The sequence below is a fragment of the Perca flavescens genome, chromosome 10 (assembly GCF_004354835.1).
Source record: "Perca flavescens isolate YP-PL-M2 chromosome 10, PFLA_1.0, whole genome shotgun sequence".
Taxonomy (NCBI): Eukaryota; Metazoa; Chordata; class Actinopteri; order Perciformes; family Percidae; genus Perca; species Perca flavescens.
In genome coordinates this window covers 14,438,333-14,460,130 of record NC_041340.1, presented here as the reverse complement: position 1 = coordinate 14,460,130, position 21,798 = coordinate 14,438,333, and the positions used below count along the sequence as shown (strand labels likewise).

At 40.3% G+C, this 21,798-nt stretch overlaps 2 protein-coding genes across 6 annotated transcripts; one reads left to right on the top strand and one right to left on the bottom strand.

Annotated features, from left to right (window-relative positions):
* Window positions 1–2,921: 2,921 nt before the first annotated feature.
* atp1b4 (ATPase Na+/K+ transporting subunit beta 4) lies at window positions 2,922–9,035 on the bottom strand. Of its 2 annotated transcripts, none has more exons than XM_028589085.1 (9): window positions 8,882–9,035; window positions 7,990–8,058; window positions 7,115–7,331; window positions 5,425–5,553; window positions 5,178–5,282; window positions 4,623–4,822; window positions 4,119–4,175; window positions 3,928–4,020; window positions 2,922–3,825 (listed from the first exon to the last, which is right to left on the bottom strand). In XM_028589085.1, exons 1-9 carry the CDS (start codon window positions 8,909–8,911, stop codon window positions 3,664–3,666), a joined length of 1,062 nt encoding a protein of 353 aa, XP_028444886.1. In that variant the 5' UTR covers window positions 8,912–9,035; the 3' UTR covers window positions 2,922–3,663. The 2 variants fall into 2 exon arrangements, with proteins under 2 accessions (XP_028444886.1, XP_028444887.1); XM_028589086.1 differs by lacking the exon at window positions 8,882–9,035 and adding an exon at window positions 8,282–8,470 and having other exon boundaries at window positions 3,507–3,825.
* A 1,582-nt stretch (window positions 9,036–10,617) lies between these two features.
* Window positions 10,618–20,775, top strand: tmem255a (transmembrane protein 255A). 4 transcript variants are annotated; one of them, XM_028589997.1, is made up of 10 exons: window positions 10,618–11,342; window positions 13,929–14,071; window positions 14,615–14,677; window positions 17,438–17,527; window positions 18,461–18,520; window positions 18,683–18,768; window positions 18,942–19,013; window positions 19,293–19,461; window positions 19,634–19,780; window positions 20,388–20,775. In XM_028589997.1, the coding sequence occupies exons 1-10, from the start codon at window positions 11,285–11,287 to the stop codon at window positions 20,529–20,531; spliced, it is 1,032 nt and encodes a 343-aa protein (XP_028445798.1). In that variant the 5' UTR covers window positions 10,618–11,284; the 3' UTR covers window positions 20,532–20,775. The 4 variants fall into 4 exon arrangements, with proteins under 4 accessions (XP_028445798.1, XP_028445800.1, XP_028445801.1 ...); XM_028589999.1 differs by having other exon boundaries at window positions 10,619–11,342; window positions 19,299–19,461; XM_028590000.1 differs by lacking the exon at window positions 18,942–19,013 and having other exon boundaries at window positions 10,619–11,342.
* Window positions 20,776–21,798: the final 1,023 nt, after the last annotated feature.

The window sequence follows — 21,798 nt, the reverse complement described above, 5'->3', positions numbered from 1 at the left end:
TGTGCTTATCTCTTACCTGATTGGCCGGAGGAAGAGTCGTACTGGCTACCAGTCTGTATAATCCAACCCAGCTGCTTCTGCCTCTCGCACCCTTTCAACCCTCACAGCTCTTAAAAACACCTTCCCTGCCCGTGAGTGCATCGAAAAGCATCCCAAATTTTCCGCTCATTTTTGTCTGCCTAAAAATAACCTTTGGCTTATTTCTCGTACACCGTTTAAAATTGATCCCAGCAACCACCCCCCAAAGGTTTTCGTTGTTTTTGCTTTGATGCCAATGACAGAACTAAGTACCAAAACATTTATGATCAATATTGCATTGTTTGATTGTAGATTGCATGTTTTGAATAAATTCAATTTATGGCTGTGATTAGCCGTCCACCTCCTCCCCCAGAGAGACCTCGCTCCTCCCTCCCCAGAGAGGCTTTTTCCCCCTCTCGGTTTCTGTGCTGTATAATAGTGTATGTGTAAATTACTCTCTTGTATAGAATGAATGACATTAATTTTTGATGACGTGAATGTAACGAGCAAGCTCCACTGTTGTCATTCACATCCCAAACGCCAATGTTTTGACATTATTTTAACCTTTTATGTAACATAAACGTATACCTAAATGAAACACTACCTGCTGCACATATAGTCAGTAAATTGTAGTTTGATGAAAGGGACACTAACTAAGACACTTTACCAGAATTGGGACCAGTTTTAGTTTTTTGGGAGATGTTTAATATTTTATGTTTCTGTCACTCGTTTTAGGATGATTTATTTTCTTTAAACGTACACTTCTTAAAAGATTTACAATTGAGCATTTGGTGAATTAATTAAAGTGTTGTTCCGTTATAATCCTATGTTAATTCAAAAGTTTAACAAACGGATATTTTGGCGACCTGGTTTAAATTTAAACTTACATTGGTCACAGGGATTAAATTATGTTGAATGTACATTATTTTCTCTCCATGAGATAGTACAGTAACATTAACAGCATGAGCAGTATGAAGATCATGAGTAATTTTAAAGTCACACCATTTCATTTATACGACCCTTAGTTTCGTACATTCGATCACTCCCCTCCGACGGTTTCGTGCCTTTCTGTTGTGCACCTCTAAGTTGCTTACTTGAAGCTTGTCTCCATCTGATGAAGAATGTGATATGATGAGCTTGTTTAACACAAGTGGGGAATAAATTAAATAAAGTTTAGTTCTTGTTTTGTATCACTGTCATTCTTTTAACAGTTCACCTTTCAGTGTGAAGCAGAGGAACAGGAAGCTTGCGAGTCTTATGACAAAGCTGAATTCAAAGGTTAATGGTTGTAAACTAAAACATTCACGCTGCTGAGTGAACTGCCATGATTGCTCATAACAACATGCTTTTTATAACCAGAGGCATGACTCTCAATCCAGCTATTGCAGATATGCAAGTTTACACAGGTCACACCGGTTGATGTATAACCTGTGTTTTATTGACATTGGCTTTACTTCCTTGATGTTTGGGGTCCCTCCCTTTGGGGTCCATGTTTGTAAAAGTAACAATATTTGCAAAATTAACCAATTGTTTTCCTTGAACTACTTTTTATATTTCTTCTGGAATCATCAATCCCCAAGTAAGTGTTGTAACCTTTCCCTTAGCCACAAACTGGGCCTACACATTTGATGAAGTTGAGAAAACATCTGTTGGTATAGCTCTACCACTTTGGTCCAAACCCAAACCGAAACATTTCTACAACTGTTGAATGGATTGGGACAAAACATATTTCAAATATTGATTTTCCCCAGAGGATGGATCCTAATGACTTTGGTGATCCCTGGACTTTTCCTCTTAGCGCCACCATTTGGTTTACATTTTTGGTTGTCAACTATTAGCTTGGATGGATTGATGTAGAATTTTCTTCAGACATTCAAAGTTCTCGTCAAGATGACTTAACTAATAACTTTGGTGATCCTTTTAGCACCTTCATCTTCACCAAATATCTGCAATACTGTTGACTTACCCATCATCCTCAGCTGAAGTAGCTAACTAGCTAAACAAAGATGTGTTAGCATTTAGCACAAAGCTCCACTGTGCCTCACAGAGTAGCTAGCATGGCTGTAGATTCTTAGCCTTTTTACAACTAATTTCATGTTTAAAAAGTTATGTTAGAACGCATTAATTATACAGTATATTCCCTTTTTAAGCCCAAAACCGTTCTCCAAAACTCCAGTAACAGAAATCCAAATAAACTTAGTGATGTGTAAAAACTACTGTCAACACCAATCATAAATTTAGAGGATATAAAAATTATCATGAAATTAGTTAGACAGTGGATGTCCAAATGTATGTCAAAGGTTTAACAGAACAACTACTATAGTATTACTAAACTACTAATTAGAGCTAGGTAATATATCGATTTTGTATTGATATTGTGATATGAGACTGGATATCGTCTTAGACGGTGTTAATGGCTGGATTACAGTAAAGTACAGACTGTTCTAGCTTTTCTATTATTTGCCTGTACCCACTTAGTTATTATAAACACATTAATGATGATTATTTACCAAAAGTCTCATTGTGTAAATATGTTTTTGTAAGCACCAATTGTCAACCCTACAATATCGCCGCAATATCAATATTGAGGTATTTGGTCAACAATATTGTGATATTAGTTTTTTTCCATATTGACCAGCTCTACTACTAATTGTAGCGTTTTACTAAAAATTACAGAGTATATATGTGTTGAAAGCTTTTTTTAAGTTGATGTGTCTGTCCTATGTGTCAGTCCCATGTGGAAGAAAACTTACAGGACATACCAGAACATTGTATTTATTATTAGAACTATAATAGGAATAAATACAACATTGATACCATGTTTAGTAGCACAGTTCATACAGGATTAATTCTATCACAAAATAGTTGTACTTTTTAAAATGGTACAGACCTTTCACAAACTATTTCACAGTACAGTATGTATCTTTATTGATCAGTCTTGTGTAGTATTTCAATTTCAAAAGCAAATGTTTTTACAAAAGAAGGCAAGAAGTGGCTTGTGATGCTTTATCATAAATGTATAATACTGCTCTATTCAACAAAAATATAGTAATAGTGTATTTGCATTCATTATCATTTATTATGTCTTTTTTTTACTGTGTAAGTACAGTACAAGTCCTGCTTTCAGTGTTTTCATGATAGTTTTTTGCATTCTTACAATATACATGTTTGAAAAATATAATTCAAAACAAATTAGTACATGTTGTCACACAAAACCATAATCTAACCTGATACAACAATATTGCTAATCGCCTAGTAAAGTTTTAAGTCATAATTGGATTTGCATAGCCAGAAATGCTAACTATTGGGCAGAGTGTAATTTAGTTTGATTAATCTTGCTAATCATTACAAAATATCAGGAATTGAAACTCACTCTATGCACTTGTCTTGTGCTCAGCACTGTTTGTTTTGGGTGCAGGTGCCAGTAGCACGCTCAAGGTACAAAGATACAACGGAAACACAAGAGTAACTATCTACTTCTTGGGGAATTTGTTTCACAGCAGAAGACATGGATATTTGAGTGAAAGATGAGGAGAGGGAAAATACATATAAAATGGAAAATAATGGTTCAAAAGAATTTTTTTCTTGTACATTTTCCTGCCTCATTGTCACGGGAGCATCCTGCTGGCAGCGATATCTTACGCCTTACGCTCCGACATCCAAGGAGAAGGTCACACTGCCCAGGTAGCGGTCAGTGGGTGAATCATTAATGATGCCCTTTCCATTCAGTTTGCATTGTACTTGGATGTGAGTGTCGTACTGCACACTTGCAAAACGCACAGCCACCACCGGTGCAGAGTAGTTTACCTGAGACAGAAGATACACGAGAGATAAAGACATGACAGGTGTTATTTTAGACCTAAATAAAATTGTCTTTATGTTATCCACAAGAATGAAACTTTCACTCACATGTCTGAGCTTCCCATAATATGGATAGTACTTCAGGTCAAAAATGCTTTTAGGAAAGAATTGGATTTCTCCTAAGGCTTCTGGAGGTCCTTTCTGAAAGAGGAAAAAGTTATGTTTTCTTGACATTTTCAGACATGCTGCTTATCGCTGGGATAAAATTACATGCAAGAGTGTGATGATGGTTACTATACCTTTACTCCACAAGTCACATTTATCGGTTTGCCCTGGCCAGGTAAGTAACCAAGAATCTATTGAAAAGTAAGAATAGTGAGTAGAAAGTCTCTCTTTTTTAGTTCTATATATATACTTCTATATTTTGGTTTGACATGTCCTCCAACTTTGTAGGTCAAAACATTGCATAGATTAAAATGTTGGTAGCTTACAAATGTCTGTGTGGACAACCTCTCATTTTCCTAGGCATGCTATTATTTGTTTTCTTCAACAAGGATAATGTCTTTATGCATAAATAATAAAAAATTCTAATTTGTATAAAAGAAAATGTAAGTGCACAAATGAAGTCATGAATCTTCATGCTCTCCCTGAAATGGCCACAAGATGTCACTCACTGAGAAAACTGTGAGATTCAACAGTCTGGTAACACACTGTGTTCCTGCTGTTTTATGTTCCCTCTTTTGTTTGTACTTAGTACTTAAGTGTGCTGTTTTACAGGTTTTGGTAACTGAAACCCGTCTTACCCGGTTCATTCGAAGGAGTACGCATGGCCTTCCCTGAGAATAGCCATAGTGGGGGTCCTGCAGCCCCGAACAGTCCCCCAACCAGGACCTCTTAAACTGACACGCTTTCCGCTCTGTGCTCTCCTCCAAGTCGTCCTGCATGAAGTATCTGTCCTGTGTGCAGCGAATATTCTTCTTCTCCTGCGCGCCATCGTTATACGCTGAAAATGGAGGGCAGGGAGAAAGAAGCAGAGAGGGAGGGAGAATGAGAGAGGCCGGCATAAATAAACCTTTGCTACAGCAATGCTCTGCCAGATTCAGGCCTCTGATTAAGGAAACTTGACAAAAGCAGGGTGAGAAGAAAAAAAACGACTTGAATGGCTGCACTCTGCCCACAAAGAGGCTTCCCTTCCCAGCATGCTCTGCAAGGACCAAATGGAAAAAGGGGACAAAGGTAGTGAAGATGAGGATTAACTCATTGCATGCCCGCTTAATTTTAAACAAACTCGACAACCTCCTCTGACCCTCCCACCCCCCTTCAACTTTAACATCATGCCCCACAATCAACCAACTCACGTCTTAGATATTCATCCATAGACTTTGCGTACTTCTTCCAGGATTTGCGATCAGAGGCGTTGAAGGCAATCTCATGGCCTTCTAGGTGTGGAGACATCGTCATACCTGCCAGTGGAGACCCAGAGACAGTCAACTGTGCTGAGACTCAAATAGATGCAACAGACTGAAGGACAGTCAAGCAGAGAGACGAGTGGAAAATGACAGCCAAGCATGCAGTGGAGTGTTTTGAATTTAGGGTTATATTTACCTGGTGGCATCACTCTATCATTGAAGGTTGGATGGTAGGGACTAATAGACCACATGAGGCAAAACATACAACCGCCAAACATGGCTGCGAGAAACACATAAAGTGCAGTGTAGAAGAGAAGGATGAGGCCTGAAAGAGGAGTAAAAAAAAAAAAAGAGTGAACATTTCTGGTGCAGTATTTGCACAAAGGTGGTTACATAATAGACAACACATCTCTCAACAAATCATTTCTCTGTTCCGAGTGGAGAAGAACAATGAAGCATTAAGGATTTCCTTTTTTGCTTGGACTGTGTGGTCTGTCTGGACTCCAGCTACTGTCCCTGATCAGGATGGTCACTAATTTGTTTACTACAAAATTGCTGTCCCCCCCCTTTGTGAATAACTAATAATAACTTACAGTTTTGCTATAAAATCCACTGTACTGAGCTAATGTGAAAACCCCATAACAAAGAAACCCCAAAGAACTATCATTGTTCCGCAATTTTCAATTAACAGTTCATTAGCAACTAATTTAGCCAAACGTGCCCTAAATTAAATGGCTTTTGCTGTGCGGGCAATTTCACAGGGGACTAGCTGCAGCCAGCCTTGCGTCCCCGGAGCCACAAAGACCTTTCTGTTTGAGCTCAGTGAGAATTCTCCCAGCTGTCCTTTCACTCAGGAACACAGTGAACCTCCGGTTGCCATCATAGTGAAGGTCTTTTGCAGTCATAGAGGCTCGGCCAGCTCCAAGGAACCCAAATCACCCCACTCTGGTATTGTGTCCCTGTTACACACTCGTCTCACAGGACACACAGCACAGACTTCAACTCAGGGCCTTTCTTCATCAGACACATGGGCCCCACTCCTCTCCACAAGTGTGCACACACTGGTTTTGTAGCTGAAATGAGCTTTTAGCCCTGCCTGGGATCCAGGATTTCAGCTTATGCAAGTAACACACTCTTTCCTTATACTGTATATTCTCTCTACACTCATTTGGATCATGTTTGCCATTGTGTACAGTGGACCTAAGGGAGGGGGCTCAACAGCGTCACATAGCAGCTACCCTGGAATACCAAGAGGCTGCTCCATCATCATTGACTCAACAAATTTGTCCAGTCTGTCGCTGCTGCCAAATAAAGTTTGCCTGCACCAAAGCTCAATTTGGCAGTGAGCTTCTATGGATAAAAAAAGACAAGAGCATCTCTTAAGTATTTATCTGCAACTGAGGGGCCATAAGCATGTTAAGTTCAGCGACGGGGTCGCCAAGGCTTTGGGAAAGAGGCTGTGGAGAGCATGGTAAGATGTAGAGGAATGTGATTCCCGGCCAATGCGAGGCCCGGGACAGTGAGCTCCCGCTGGGGATACGTCCCCAGGCAGTCTGTTTTTGTCGGGCCACTCTGAATTGTCCATGCACCTATGTAAACATTGAGCATAAGGACACACACACACACACACTAGCAGCACAGTGAGCAGAGTTCCTGGACTGGAGAGACATTTCTAACCCCCTAAACTATCCCTAAGTGCATCTTTTAAGGACATTCAAACACCATGTGTGCTCTAGTTTAACACAATTCAAACTGTAAAGCATTCAACATTTGATCTGTAATTATTGGACACATGCAGTATAAAATAAAGTACTTTTGAATTCATCCAAATGTCCCCCCCCCGTTATACATCAATAACATAGAACGTGTCTTTATCGTTAACTCACTCCAGCTCTTCCCAGAGCGACCCATGAATTCCTTGGTCTCTGCATTCCACAGGTATGTCTTAATGTCAACTATTTTCTGGTGGAGCGTCCTCTCGGGTAACGGCCTGCGCTTCCATCTCTCAAAGTTCAGGTCTTCCTGCTCTAGAGGCTGATGCTCTGCCAACTCCTCTTGCTCTTCCTCCAACTCTTGGCCATGTTTCAGTATCACTTTGTGAGGCTGGTGGAAAGAAGAAGGAGAGAAAAAGCCCTCACCACACATATTCTCAACTGCTAAGTTCTGCAGTCAACCTATTTTCTTTTCAAATCGCTGCAGGAAAAAAATGGCATGCCTTCTGATCCGAGTATGACCGACGATATAAACTGCCAGAGAGTGCTCTGCATGTTAATGAACATCACACTGATGGTCGTGTCCCCTGTTTCTGCAAATTATAAACCCGCTGGTGACCTCTCTGGCACTCGTTGGGAGAGCTGACCTCCTCTGAGTGGACCCTCCTGCTTGGAGCAGCAGCTGCAGACAGCAGAGCTGGAGGGTCACTTTGACAGCCAGATGTTACTCACTGACTCTCAGCATCCAGAGGCCAGGACACACAGATCCCAGAGGAACCACAGGATGCTTGAGAGTGTCACTGAAAAGTCAATTCATTCGTGAGAGTTTTTTGGCTTTTTAAAAGTATCTGCTGTTAAATGTTTAAAATGCGGTTATGCTTTGGGTTTGGTGCCAATAAAACCCACTTGATTAATGAGTTAATAACTCAACTCTGCTGTTTATTAAAAACAAATCCTGTGCTAGTGGAAGCGATTCCTTAATTACTGCATCTGCTTCAGTGAATAAAGTGATTATAAAGTTATGTTTTCTATTTAATGTCAGCACTTACAAGACTTGGTGGATGATTTTTAAGGAGCGTCTCATCAGCTCCTCCCTCTGTGGAACTGGGCTCCATATTCTTCACAGAAGGAAAAGGTACTTGTTAAACTAATCACATCTACCATGCTATTGACTTAAAGCGACACCTCTTTAGACTGCAAACTTTTCAAGCTCAACAACATGATCAAAACTTTTCACAACAATGCCAAGCTATCTGAATAACTCAATCTGCAATCACACACAAGAAATAATTAGTATAGGCTAGAGTTGTAACAAATAGAATTTCAATGAATCTGACATACCTGAAGTTTTCTTTGCAATAGAAACGCGTCTTAATATGTCGAAAGCCCTCTTGTACCCCAGAGGAAAAAAATAATCTTAGTCAAAAAGTATTTGGGGATTTCATTAAAAAGTTTTAGGCGTGTAAAAGGGACCGGGTGTGGCGAACCTCTTGCAACTAAGCGCGCATCATAGTGAATGAACGCTGGACAGAGAAAAACTGGGGGTGGGATACAAAGTGCTTTTTTTTGTCCTAGAGACGTTTTGGCAGCGGCCTGGGTCACAGCACTGCATTCAGTACACGCACACCATCAGCCATTGTCTGATAGGGCTAAGTCTGAAGCAAAACCTGAATACAATATTTATAGCTTATCCCAACACAAGACACGGTGGTCAATGCCTGTGGCTGCATACTGTATGTGCACAAAGACACTCGGGACAATTGACGTGTTAAATAAAAAAAATATATATGTATTATTTTATTGTTGACCGGGCCTATATTCAGCATGAAACAGAAGAATCATAAATTAAATATTGTGTAGGCTATTGTCTCTTCACATTCATGCATACTGATCCAGTTGCCAACGCCAGCAGCTCCATAGACTCCTTCAGCAACTGCTTACCATAAGCTCCCCTCTGGAGAACTTCAACATGTCCTCGTTCCTGATCCCATCTGCACGCCGGTCACGTAACGTTTTGTTACCCCATGTAAAAAGTGGGAGAGGGGGGGATTGGGGGACTTTTTTTCTGCTTCTTTACATGAAAAGAGAAATTGCGTCATGGAAAAAAATCTGTTCTTTGAGATTTGCGCGGCAAAAACGTGCACGTGTTCTTGTGTGTTTTTGTGTGTTTATGTGTGTGTGAATTTTAAAGTGGAGGCCAGTGATTCTTCTCTCCACATAAGGACATATGCAGAAAAGCAAAAATCACCAGAACACTTTACTGGTTAGCATTAATTGCATGCACCTGTCCATGCAGAGGAATGATCTAAAAAGGATTTGTCATTCAAAATGGTATTTATGGCTTCTTACATGCAGTTACAAACTACATATTCCATGCATTGTCCCTAGTGGGTATGTGCATTTGTGCAGGGCAAACTGCATGGCCGGGTTAACCTGCTAGGGGGCAGGGCACAAATTAGTTGCTGGGCCCCTATTAACCTACCTGACCAAAATGTGTGGTAATTTGATTACACAGTCAATAAAGATGCTCAGTTTGCTTGTTCAATAATCCAGCCTTATTTGGAACAATTTGGGAAGTTCCAGTGCCTTGCTCAAGAGCACTGTTAGCTGTATAGTATGTTTGCATACCTTAAACAGAGTGCCTTGGGATCAAATCAGCTGCCCTTCAGTTAATTGTTTGCCTCTTAGCCATCATGTACACCTAACAAAAGCAATCGGTTGCTTCGGAACAAACTAGTTTACATTTGTTTCATCGAACAGATTACAGACCTTCCTGTCATGTAATTTGGGCAGAGTTTATGCTTTTTAAGCAACATGACAGTGACATCATAGGATGTAGCTGTAAAAATACAAATGTGTTGTTTAAAAAAAAAAAGCAGGCAACTGTGTGCACCGCAATAGCACAATGAGTTAAAAAAGAGCATTTTGTGATGTTTTAATTATTTTGCATTGGTACAAAAACTAATTCCCAGAAAAAAACATAGGAAGCAATAGCCCTGTCGATGTGACAAATAAACTTGCAACCAAGGTAAAAAAAAAAAAAAAAAAAGGGCGAGAGAAATGTGCAAAAAGAGAGAACTAAAAAATATAATCTAGGCAACATATTTAAATCTAAATGTCTATCTAAGTATGGTTTCCTGTTTATTTTACCTCTTTGATTTTTGTTGTTGTTGCTGACTGTGCATTTTCAGTTTCATATCTGATCATAGAATCATACCTGGATTTTCTCTTTTTTTAAGATTATTTTTTGGGCTTTTTATGGCTTGAAGTAGACAGTAAAGGGGAGAGAGAGGAGGGACGACATGCAGCAAAGGACCGCGGGTCGGATTTGAGCCCGGGCCGCTGCCAAGGACTCAGCCTACATGGGGCGCACGCTCTACTGGGTGAGCTAGAGGTCGCCCCGGATTTTCTTTTTTTTTAATGCTGGTAGCCTACAACAAATGAAGTAGGCCTATGTATAGTAGCCTACATTCCGCCTTTATAGTTTACCTAAAGTAAAATCTAAGATAGGCTACTAAAAAAAGCATGGGTTCCTTTTTATTTTGGACCAGATGGAATTGTGTAGGCCTACATAAAAAAAATGTCTTCAGGACTAGTCTATGGTCAAACGTACCTGCTCCCTGAAAGTCTCTTGAATGCACTCTTGAACGCAACGTCTATTTCTGACAGACGATGGCGCTCGATGCTTGGCCTGAACACTGACCTGCGTCAGCTCCAACTTTTACTTTCTACCAAACCACAACAGGGAGCTCCAAGTCTGTGTAACACAGTAACGACACATACAGAGCAGTATAATCGACAGAACAGAGACGATAGTATTATGAGAATATCAAATTAATTATCTGACGAGTCAACATTTGTTGTTGTAATGGAAAGTACATGACGAACATGGCGGTATAACGGTCACGTAGCCTACTTCGGTAGAAACTGATACTATGTTATAGCCTATGAGTAGTAGCCTATGGTTTGCTTTGAAACAAGTACAAGTAACGACTGTGTACTTTTTGAGTAGCCTATGTGTGTGACATGCGCACACACAGCCAGCAGCAGCAGCAGCAGCGGCGACCCACCACCGTCCCGACACCGACACACTGTGAGGACGGAGACCGGCGGACGTATCAACAGCCGCGGGGATGTAAATGAGACGGACTCGGGGCTCGGCGGGGACGGAGGGCTGTTGTCAGAGAATGCCACAGCAAGCGAGCACGCCGTCTGCGTTAGCTCACGATTGTACACAGTTAGCTCTAAAATATATAGCGAGTAACGTTGAGTCGTGACTATTGTTTAATTATAAGCAAGAGGATCGTCCGGGCGGACTGCGTTGAAACAGCGTCTCTAGCCAGCATGCCTCCTGCTCAGAGCCTTCAATCCAGCGGACTGACCCTGTCTGAAACAAGCATGGGTAGGTGTGTGCAAGGTCAATGGCGTGTCTGCTGCAGGTTTCATCAATTCAATAATATATATTCGTTTGACCACACTGACTGCGGGGACGGTGTTGAACGCTGGATGCTTCTTTTAATTGTTTCACACACTAAGGTAAACATTTAGGCAATTAGTATTTGTTATTTTTGTCGGTTTAAACCAGTAACGGTATGTTTTTCTCTCTCTCTCTCACAAAAGCAGACAAAACACTCGTTGCATCATCAGAGCGTTGTTTTTTTTCTTTCTAGTCCAGGCCGCAGCGCGTCACTGCAGGTGCAGCGACTGCTGTGCTGTGGGATGCTCGGCTGCTTCCATAAAAATTAAAGGAATGAAATGGTCCATTCGTGTAGGCTATAGGAGAAAATCTGTGAATATATTTACAACATTTTAGTAGACTCTTGCCCAACAGGTAATTCTCAATAGTAGGCTACTAGAATGTTGACACAGTAGGATCATAAGTGCTCTAGACTTCTTATTCTTTGTAAGGCAAGGTTGGAGAAAGAAAAGTGGTCACTTATTAGAGCATCATTGGACTGGACTGGAGAGGAGAGGCAAAGATAGGTTGGTGGTGTAATCATATTGAAATATTTATCTTCAAATATTTACTTTGTAATAGTATTTGAGTAAGCAGAAGTAATCTTACCTCTACATGAGTAGTATTTACTGTAAGTCAAATAACAGTAGGCTACCGGTGCTTAAATGTATACTTGTAGTCCCCTGGTCTCAGGTAGAACTACAGTAGTAAACAAATCTACCCATGATTTTGAGTTAGAGCCAGAGGACATTGATTAAATAAAATGTGTCAACAATGTTTTTGCGTAAAACTGTTGACAATCGGATAATATATAAAGTGGCAAAATATTTGACCTTAAAGCTAGCATTGGATGATGTGTTCTTTGCATCTACTAATGCAATACATCCTCATGTTGTCGCAAATAACTGTAATCTAGCATTTGAGACCAGGAAATTAAAACAATCTACAATACAGTGTTACAATGAACACAATCCCAGAGTAACTTTAATTTCATGAGAATATAATTGTTTTTGTAATATAATTTCCAGCTCTTCAAGATTGTATACTGTGAATTTCTAGATAGCGAGACTACTAGATCATTAATCTCAGAGGCTGTCATCATGCAGGCACCCTAGTGAGAAAACTTGACAGACATTATGTGTTTTCCCTGCTCGGTGTAGTGAGTTCTTATTAATCTCCAGGTTGGAGCATCATAATTCAGTAGCAGTGAAATCTGTCTGTGGCTTGCCAACTCCGTATTTCCGAAAATGGATAAAACATAACTTAGAAGTGACGTGGACGATCCTGTGATGAGCTTTCTGAAAGAACAAATACAACAAGAGGTAATAAAAAAATAGATGGAGTAGATCAGCCTGACTACTGCTGGAACAAATGCATTAGAGAAAATAGTTAACACTGCATCTAAAATAAAATGACTGGCCACTTCCTCCTGTCCATCTCTTCAGTTTATATTGTTTGACTTCACCAAAAGGCCCTGAATATTGTTAGGGATGATATTCAGCTAGCAGCTCTTTAAATAAATGCCCTCTGAAAGGAGTTCAGAGTGAGTTTAAAAGAAGCACATTTCTTAAGGCTATTTGGCCCTTGAATGGTGTAAACCTTTGGCACTATGTTTTTAGTTTATGGTTGTCTTTGTAGTTGATGATGCATATTGTTTATATGTTTGGTTATTTGACTTCTGAATTACAAACCTCTCACACATTGTCAGGTATTTAATTTTTGCTTAATGCACATTTTGTTATGTATTTGAATATTCTCTTGTGTAAATGATGGTTGTATTATTAGTATGTTGTGCACTGTGAGCTCACCAAGGCAACTTCCTATCAATATTTGTTGTACTGCCAATTAAGTGAACTCATTTGATTTCAGTAAAGGATGAAAACTCTGCTTTACAAATATACAGTTACCTGGCCTGACAGGATGCATACATGTATCGTATAGTATGTTGCCTGTAAAAGTATTCAAAAACTTGAATGCCTGTATTAGACAGAATACTGCAAAGAGCTGACTGGATATGAGGAGAGAGAAAGGGAATTATATTCAACAAAGGTCTCGGACAGCAATACTTGAAGAGGCTGTGTTATGTTATTATATGATGAACATCTCAAAGCTGTTAATTTACATTTTTGACACAAATCAAGAGAAAAAGCCACATAAATGTAAATATAATGATGGAAAGTAATTGTAAATGGCTGCAAATTGTTGAATCAACCGAACATTTGGAGCATGTCAGGAAGTTTTCACACTTACCGGTAATCAAACCATCTGTGATTAAAGAAAAGCAACATATATGAATATCATATATGAATATGTAAAGTTAAAGTTGGGCACTTTGTTTTATGTTTTTCAAATCAAGTCTAGTTTAGTTTATTGTCATATACATGAAACTCCAGTCCAATCACATGTCTCTTTAACTACTTCCCATTGCATCAATTCTTGTGGTGGAGTCTAGTTGCAGTCACATCCTTTAATTTCACATCACTTTCCTGTTCATGTCACAACATTAATGTGCACTCATTTGTGTTTTTTTAGGTTCCTTTAAGAGGAGGAAGAGGAAATCCATAATAGTGACAGTGTTGCTGCTCATCGTATCTGTGCTCATCCTCATCTTTGGCCTGGCAGCGACTACCAGGACGCAGAACATCACAGTGGGTGGCTACTACCCAGGAGTCATTGTGAGTGCACATTCACACCTGCATGCAACAGCAACAGGCCTGTCCCCTGTCAGAGTTCATAATGAGCGAAGTGTCAGTGAAGTGAGAGTGCTTTCAGCCAGCTCTTCCCGCTCCTGATGAACCTAATTACTGAAGGGTCTCTGAGGGTTGAATTTTCCCCACATTCATTATTCAGCATCAGTATCATTATGGGCTGAGTGAGGCGAAGTATCTCAGTCCATAAATGTGTTTTCTTCACAGTACTCAGCTTTTAGCGTTCTGCTGAAAGTAAAGAGCGACCATGAAACCAGCCCCTGTAATGTCAGCTGCATTTCCAAAGATGCCTCTTCTAATTTCAACCTCAAATTAATCATATTCATAGTTTAAATCATTAAGATAACATGTAATGTACAGAGATTGTGAATAGTTCATAACATTGTAAACATGCTAAAGTGTTTCTCCAGGGTATGACAGAAACACTTGATTTATCTCACTGCAGTATGAAATCAAAGCTTTATGGTCAAATTAGATAAATGCCCTAACGGCTATTTTCTCTCTTTCCAGCTGGGCTTTGGCTCTTTTCTGGGAATTATTGGCGCTCATTTGATAGAGAACAAGAGGCAGATGGTAAGAGGATTTATATTACCTTTGTGCATTGAGATCACTTTCAGTCCTTGGTGTCTCCTTGTCTTTATAGTCACAGAAAACTATCATTAAACTGCGTATCATTCCCAGTTAATGATACACAGGCCTGATTATGTTGTCAATGTGACAATAGACATAGCAGACCCGACCCAGACTGTGAGTCCCACTTGGCCTGAGACGTCCGGGCTTCAAGGGAGATGCAGCCAGAAATAGAAATAGGTTGTAAGTGGAGGAGGGCAGATGTCCACACCGGAATGTGGGGAAGGAAACTGCAGATGAAGGGAGCAGGTGGAAGATGCCGGGCGGGGACTGTCAGGGCTGAAATGAAGAATGAGTTTGTACTGTGCCACCTTTTCACATCACACAGTTTGGATGCCATCGGGTCCCACAACTTACCGAGTTACACCACGCTGCTTCTGATATCTTGTTTCCCATAACATTTTATTACATAGAATAACATGTGTTGATATATTTCATGGTTTGGGGTATTAGAAGCACACATGACTTTTGTATTGTTACATTTTCAGTAGAGCTGAAATGATTAGTTGTCCTACAGAAAATTAATTGACTATTTTAATAATTAATTAAACGCTTCATTTATATTTTAAGCACAAATGCCGACAATTCACTGCTTTAAGCCACTAAGGTGTGAATGTTGACAGGCTGCCCACTGCTCCCAATTAGTTAGGATGGGTTAAATGCAGCGGATACATTCCCCATATGTGTAAATGTACTTGGCAAAAGAATTATTAATATATTGTATATTTTGATTTTGGACTGTTGCTTGGAGAAAACAATCTCTGGGAAATTGTGATAAACATTCACACTATTATCTGGCATTTTTAATTGACTAATTGAGAGAATAAATCAGCATATGAATAAAAAAAGGTGTTTTCAGTGAGGTAAGAATAGCTTTCTAAATTTTTATACCTGTAAATAGGAGAAATTAAGTGAATCATAATTGATAGAAAACAATCAACAAATGATCCTGTTAACAGACATCAGCAGCAAACTGTGCACCTTTTTATATTACAGTTTAAAATAAAGGATTATGAGTAAAAGATAAAAAATATATATAAAAATATTGATTTAAAATTATTTTATTGATTTAAAAATGGTCCAAACAAAGTCAAAGGGTACATAGATGATACATGTAGGTATGAATCCACTCCATGTAGTAAAGGGTCTTACTGACCTTACTATTTCACTATAACATCAAATAATAATCACTAAGTGTGTAACAATCAAAGTTAAAGGCATACTATGCAGTTTCCATTTTTGTCAAACAGCGAGCCCTAGAGTCACTGTGGAGTACTTGTATTTAACCTTACCTTTGCTGCTTTTTAGCTCTCGCCAACGAATGAAAGCCTGGCCGAGTGGGACTTTTGTCTGGTTTCTCACGCGGTCGTTTTATTTATTTATTTTTATTTTTTTGTGGGCATTTCTGCCTTTATTCGATAGGAAAGCTGAGACATGAAAGGGGAGAGAGAGGGTGAAAGACATGGAGGAAAACTGTCACAGGTTGGAGATGAACCCCGGACCTTCCGCGTCGAGGAATAAACCGGCCACAGTTTCTCGTTTTCTTTTCCTTGACTCTTCAGACCGCGCTTTCTTCGTCGACTCTGCCATAATTCACGTCTGAAATGCGTGCTAGTGTATTCCATAGAGGCTGCTTCTTGTTGCTGTTGTATGTGACGTCGTGCCGTAAGGCAAGTCGGGATTCTCGCGAGATTTGGCGGGGCGCCACCTCTCAAACCTGCTGCTTCAACAAAGCCTGCTTCATTAGGACTCTTGTTTTTGATTAACAGTGGCCTTGCAGCTTAAGCAAACCCCACAACTCAGACTTTGATTCAAATGTTGCTCCTGAGGGCCTCATTGAGACGTTACAGTTTTCCAGCTAAGCCCTGTCCTCTTCAAACCAGTGAGAGGAGCACACAAGAGAGCAAAACAGAAATTCATAAATTTAAAATAACTCAAACTGTTGTTAGTTTTGCAGAAAATAATGTGTTGCTGGAGGGCCAAGTCCTTCAGAGTAAAAAACTAAGAACGACAACTCGACTAACTATCAACACCTTTGCCAAATCATAAACACAATGTTGACAATCCCTTGGTTTCTCAATCAAATGCTTACAGGTGTATTCATGTTAGTGTTGTAGAAAGCTTGGCACAGGCATAAATCCCTGTTACCTCTAGCTGTTGGAGCTGTTGGAGCCTCCTTCCTGTGAGTTTGGCTGGCCGCAGACAGGGTGGGGTGATGTGTAATTGAATACATGCTGCTGTCGTTCATTAAGGAATGAAAGGAGGAGCGTTAGGGAAGTGTGCGGGGGATTAAGGGTTGCAGTGCCTATAAAGAGCTGGGCACAGGGCGCCCAGATAGCTCAGTTGGTAGAGCAAGCACCCATATATAGAGGTTTACTCTGGGCCCAGGTTCGATTCCTACCTGCAGCCCTTTGCTGCATGTCATTCCCCTTTCATGTCTTTATCTGTCCTGTCAAAAATAAAGGCTCAAAATGGCCAAAAAAGAGCTGTGCACCGTGCCAGCCACAAACGCCACTGGAGCTGGGTGACGACCGCAGTGCGCTGTTACCATGTTTTGCAGGATGATACAGGTCATTGTTGAGAATGTAACCCAATACAAAAGTGGTGAGAGGAAGCAATTCAAATTATGAAAAAATTGAGTTTATAGTCTCAAAATCATTTTAGTGTGATGATGAGTGATGCATATGATGTGTTCTTTCACAGTTAGTGGCATCTATTGTCTTCATCAGTTTCGGAGTGGTGGCTGCCTTCTGCTGTGCTATTGTTGATGGAGTGTTTGCTTCCAGGCACATTGTAAGTATCACTGAAGCTTCTACTTAATATAACCCAACTGATAAATTATAAATATGGATAACACTTATGCCCTGACTTATAACAAGCTGATTAATCAATGTCATCCCCATTAAACCTTAATAGACTCTGTCTGCATGAGACATACAGTAAAACGTCTTCCCTTCAGCAAGGGCATTGCTCACATATGGTCGGCAGTAGCAGCTGCTGCACCCTTCTCAGCAAGAAAAAATTATTTTGTAGTAGGAGATTATTCTCCATGATGCACAATACTTCAAACAATAACATAACCACTAATGCAATCTTTAAACAATTATGCTAACATAGGTTTACTGGGTGAAAAGGGAGGTCAGCACCATTATGAGATCAGCACCATTAGCAGGTTTTCATTTGCCAGTGGCGTCAGTGAATTGGAAAATGGGACATTTCTTTTCAGATAGTTTTTTTGTACACTGAACTACAAAGAGCCTTACTGTTGCATGAAAAGGAATTAGTAATATGATGCAGTGACAGACTGCAGAGATGATGTGACGCTGTCCGATGATTATCCATTATCATTTTTCTGACTGTTACATTGATACATTGACAACTAAATCACATTTTTGGTGCCAAAGGACACAATCCTTTCTTGCTTTGCCTCAACTATACATACATCAACTGTAGGGCGGCACAGTTAAGTGCATAATAAACACAAAGGGCGGTGTCCTGCTTTACCCAGTTAATAATCCAGCCTTGCTTACCAGCTTTCTAAGTGGTTTTGATTGATGAACCAGAGTTCACTCATGATTAACAACGCAGTCATTAATCATGCAGCACTAATCACGAATGAGTTCTTGTCTCTTTTTGTTTCTTCTAATTCAGTGTGTGTTTATCAGTAGACCAGTGATGAATTGTGCAGTAAAATGTGTTAAAATGTTAATTTTAATTGTACGGCAGGACCTCAGGCCTCTGTATGCTGGCCGCTGTGAGTATCACTCCAGTGGGACTGAACGTGATGTAAGAAACACATAATTAACTTTCTGTTTACAGAAATACAATGAATTCATACTCAGTGTATGTGTAATTGTTAGCCTTGCCCTTGTGTAGGGACGTTGTTAAGAGCCACAAGTCGACCCAAAGTGAAAAGACTAATAATTTAAAATGAATTTTGTCCTTCAGGTGCCCTGTCAGACATCATCGCGCACATGTAACCTGCGTGTGAAGGGCAACACCTGTTACTGCTGCGACCTCTATAACTGCGGGAAGTGAGTATGCCGACAACCCTCTGAATCAGTAGCTACTTACTTTGCTGTGTTGCTTTGATTGTTTGGATTTTTTTATGTGTACCGTTGTGCCATTTTTGTGGGAGATTTTTTTGCACTGCAACGTTGATTGTATTAGAACAAGAATGTTTGTTTTCTTTTAACCTTTGTTGCAGAGAACATCCTCTTATGGGACTTCAGAATAAAGATGTTTTGAAAAAGTTTAGGAAATCATCCATGATTTGGAAGTAGGTTCCTTTTTTTTTTCTAGAACCATATCGGCCATTAATGATCAACTCATGTTTTTTTTTTTTTAGTGTGCCAATTCCACTTCATGTCCTCTTCGTGTTCGGCCAAACACCCATTCATATCCTCTGTGTCTCAAGCTCTCATTGACTCATTAATATCTATAAATTAAAACATGTTGTATGTCTTTCATTGTGTCCTGAATACAAAAAAGAAAAACTTTCATTATGGACTTTTTGTGGCTTGACTGTATGCCGTCTCCCTCTCTGTTCCACCCACTGGGCTAGCCGTGTAGAGGTGATTGGAGGCTACCATGAATACACAGATGTGAAGAGCTGCGAGGACGTGGTGCACCTCTATCACCTGTTGTGGTCCGCTACAATCCTCAACATCGTGGCTCTCTTTCTGGGCATCATTACTGCTGCGGTGCTGGGAGGCTTCAAAGACATGGTGGGTACATATATATATATTTACCAGCAAAGAAGAGAAGACACCATCCGGCAACTGAGTGTAAATTCTGCTGAATGCGTTGAAATAACGTATTGAACTGATGTTAAGGCTTTTGTTTTGTAAGTCTCTGGTGATTGAACCGACAGAAACTGACCAATATTTTTCCTGTCAGACTCCCTCGGCTGTCTCAGAGAGCACATCTGAACCGGAGACCATCACAGCTCCAGTCCCCTCACAGCCTCCTCCACCCACCACCACCCTCAACTCATATTACAACACTGCCCCCTGCCTGCCACCTTACACTGCCTACGACTTGCAGGTACAGAGCCACTTTAAATAATCAAACAAAATCACATACAGTACAGGCCAAACGTTTGGAAACACCTTCTCATTCAGTGCGTTTCCTTTTTATTTTCATGACTATTTACATTGTAGATTCTCACTGAAGGCATCAAAACTATGAATGAACACATATGGAATTATGTACTTAACAAAAAAGTGTGAAATAACTGAAAACTTGTCTTATATTTTAGATTCTTCAAAGTAGCCACCCTTTGCTTTTTTATTAATAAGGGCAAAAATTCCACTAATTTACCCTGACAAAGCACACCTGTGAAGGTAAAACCATTTCAGGTGACTACCTCATGAAAGGGTGGCTACTTTGAGGTATCTAAAATATAAGACATGTTTTCAGTTATTTCACACTTTTTTGTTAAGTACATAATTCCATATGTGTTCATTCATAGTTTTGATGCCTTCAGTGAGAATCTACAATGTAAATAGTCATGAAAATAAAGGAAACGCATTGAATGAGAAGGTGTGTCCAAACTTTTGGCCTGTACTGTATACAGTGATTTAGTCAGCAGTTATTCTTAAACCAAACTCTTGAACAGGTCATTCTAATGAATGTTTTGTCTTCCCCGCAGGGCTCCTACATGTTCCCGGACTCCTCCGGCCTGTCGGATGACTCCCAGTCTGGAGCCAGCCACCTGTGGCCCACCATGATCCCTCCACGCTACTCTCCTCCTCACAACCATCCTGATGAGAAGCCCCCGCCGTACAGCCCGTAAAATGGCTTAGAGCAAAGAAGGCACCTGAAACGTTACCGGGTGCTGATTGGGTGGTTTGAATGCACAATTCCTCTGGGCTTTTCCTCACTATCTTTGAGAACTGTGTTGAAGGAAAGGTGGCGAGGAAGAGGATGGCCGCGGGGCACACTCCCTTTGAGTTCAGCCCAACACAAGGAGTGTTTGTCTCCCTGGGCACCACTCACTCTCATGCCTACAGCGTGTGTGTGTGTGTGTGTGTGTGCATCAAGAGAGAGACAACCGTTTCAACGCCAGGACTGTTTACACATCTATCTGCCTTAATGCAAATGGGCTATCAGCGCTGCAGCTCTCGGCCACCTGGACTTAATCTGTACAAGGTCAAAAACTCTCCTCCAGCTCCTGCTTTATGTTCACTCCTGTTTAGTACATATTGTAAATGCTTCCTGCCTCGAGTAACACAGATGACAACATCCTCACTGTTTGCACTGTGAGGATCTGGACTGATGAGCACAGCTACGTACAGTATAACCCTCCGATTATATCAAACCCCAGTTACATGAAAGCTTTGGTGTCTTCCCCATTTTAGGAATCAGCTAGAAAATGAAAAACTAGTTGTAGGCCCAGGCAGTCGTTTCTACACTTGTTAATTAGGCAAAGTTAGCAGTAATGGAGGTATTACATGCTCATGTATGTACAGCAGTATTATATACAGATGCTCTTTTAGCAAGCAAAGCCTAAGGTATACAGTCAAATCATGGTATCTATTCATCAACCCTTCAGTTTATGTTCAAAAATATCTTGATCAGTTTGTGGTGAACTTTGCAGAGCAAAGAAGAAAAAAGCTATTCTGCAGTAGTTGTTAAGGATGGTTACGGTTACACCCAAAAATCCTATTTATTGTGTTTTCACTGAAAGCTGCAAAGCAGGTAAGCTTATTTCATCTCTCCTTGTAAGTAGTCGCAATATCACATCTATGAGTCAAAATGTGTTGTCTTTGTCAGGAAGAAACCTTAGTAAGCCCGAGTGTAAACAGTCGGTGCTGGATTCACTGACATGAGATGGGAGATCATGAAAAGTAAAAAAAAAAAAAAAACTGTTGTTCCCTGAGGAAGAATAAACTTTGTGAGACGGGTCGCCATCAGCTTTAATCCCTGCTTTTTATAATTTAAACAATGCACTCTCAGGGGCTGATTGTCAGTTCCTTTTTGTCTTGCCATTAAAAAAAATGTTTTGTGTAATTCAAATGGTGTGCGTTTCTTTTAAGCCAAGCTAGCAGTGTGGTAGGTCG

Excerpts from the sequence above, each read along its gene's own strand:
- atp1b4 (XM_028589085.1), bottom strand. The coding sequence starts at position 8,911 with ATGTTGAAGTTCTCCAGAGGGGAGCTTATG. Across the intron at positions 5,554-7,114 it reads TCGCTCTGGGAAGAGCTGGA|GCCTCATCCTTCTCTTCTAC; the intron begins GTGAGTTAACGA and ends CTCCTCTTTCAG. Across the intron at positions 4,176-4,622 it reads TACTCCTTCGAATGAACCGG|ATTCTTGGTTACTTACCTGG; the intron begins GTAAGACGGGTT and ends ACTTTTCAATAG.
- tmem255a (XM_028589997.1), top strand. The coding sequence starts at position 11,285 with ATGCCTCCTGCTCAGAGCCTTCAATCCAGCGGACTGACCCTGTCTGAA. Across the intron at positions 14,678-17,437 it reads TAGAGAACAAGAGGCAGATG|TTAGTGGCATCTATTGTCTT; the intron begins GTAAGAGGATTT and ends GTTCTTTCACAG. Across the intron at positions 17,528-18,460 it reads TGTTTGCTTCCAGGCACATT|GACCTCAGGCCTCTGTATGC; the intron begins GTAAGTATCACT and ends ATTGTACGGCAG.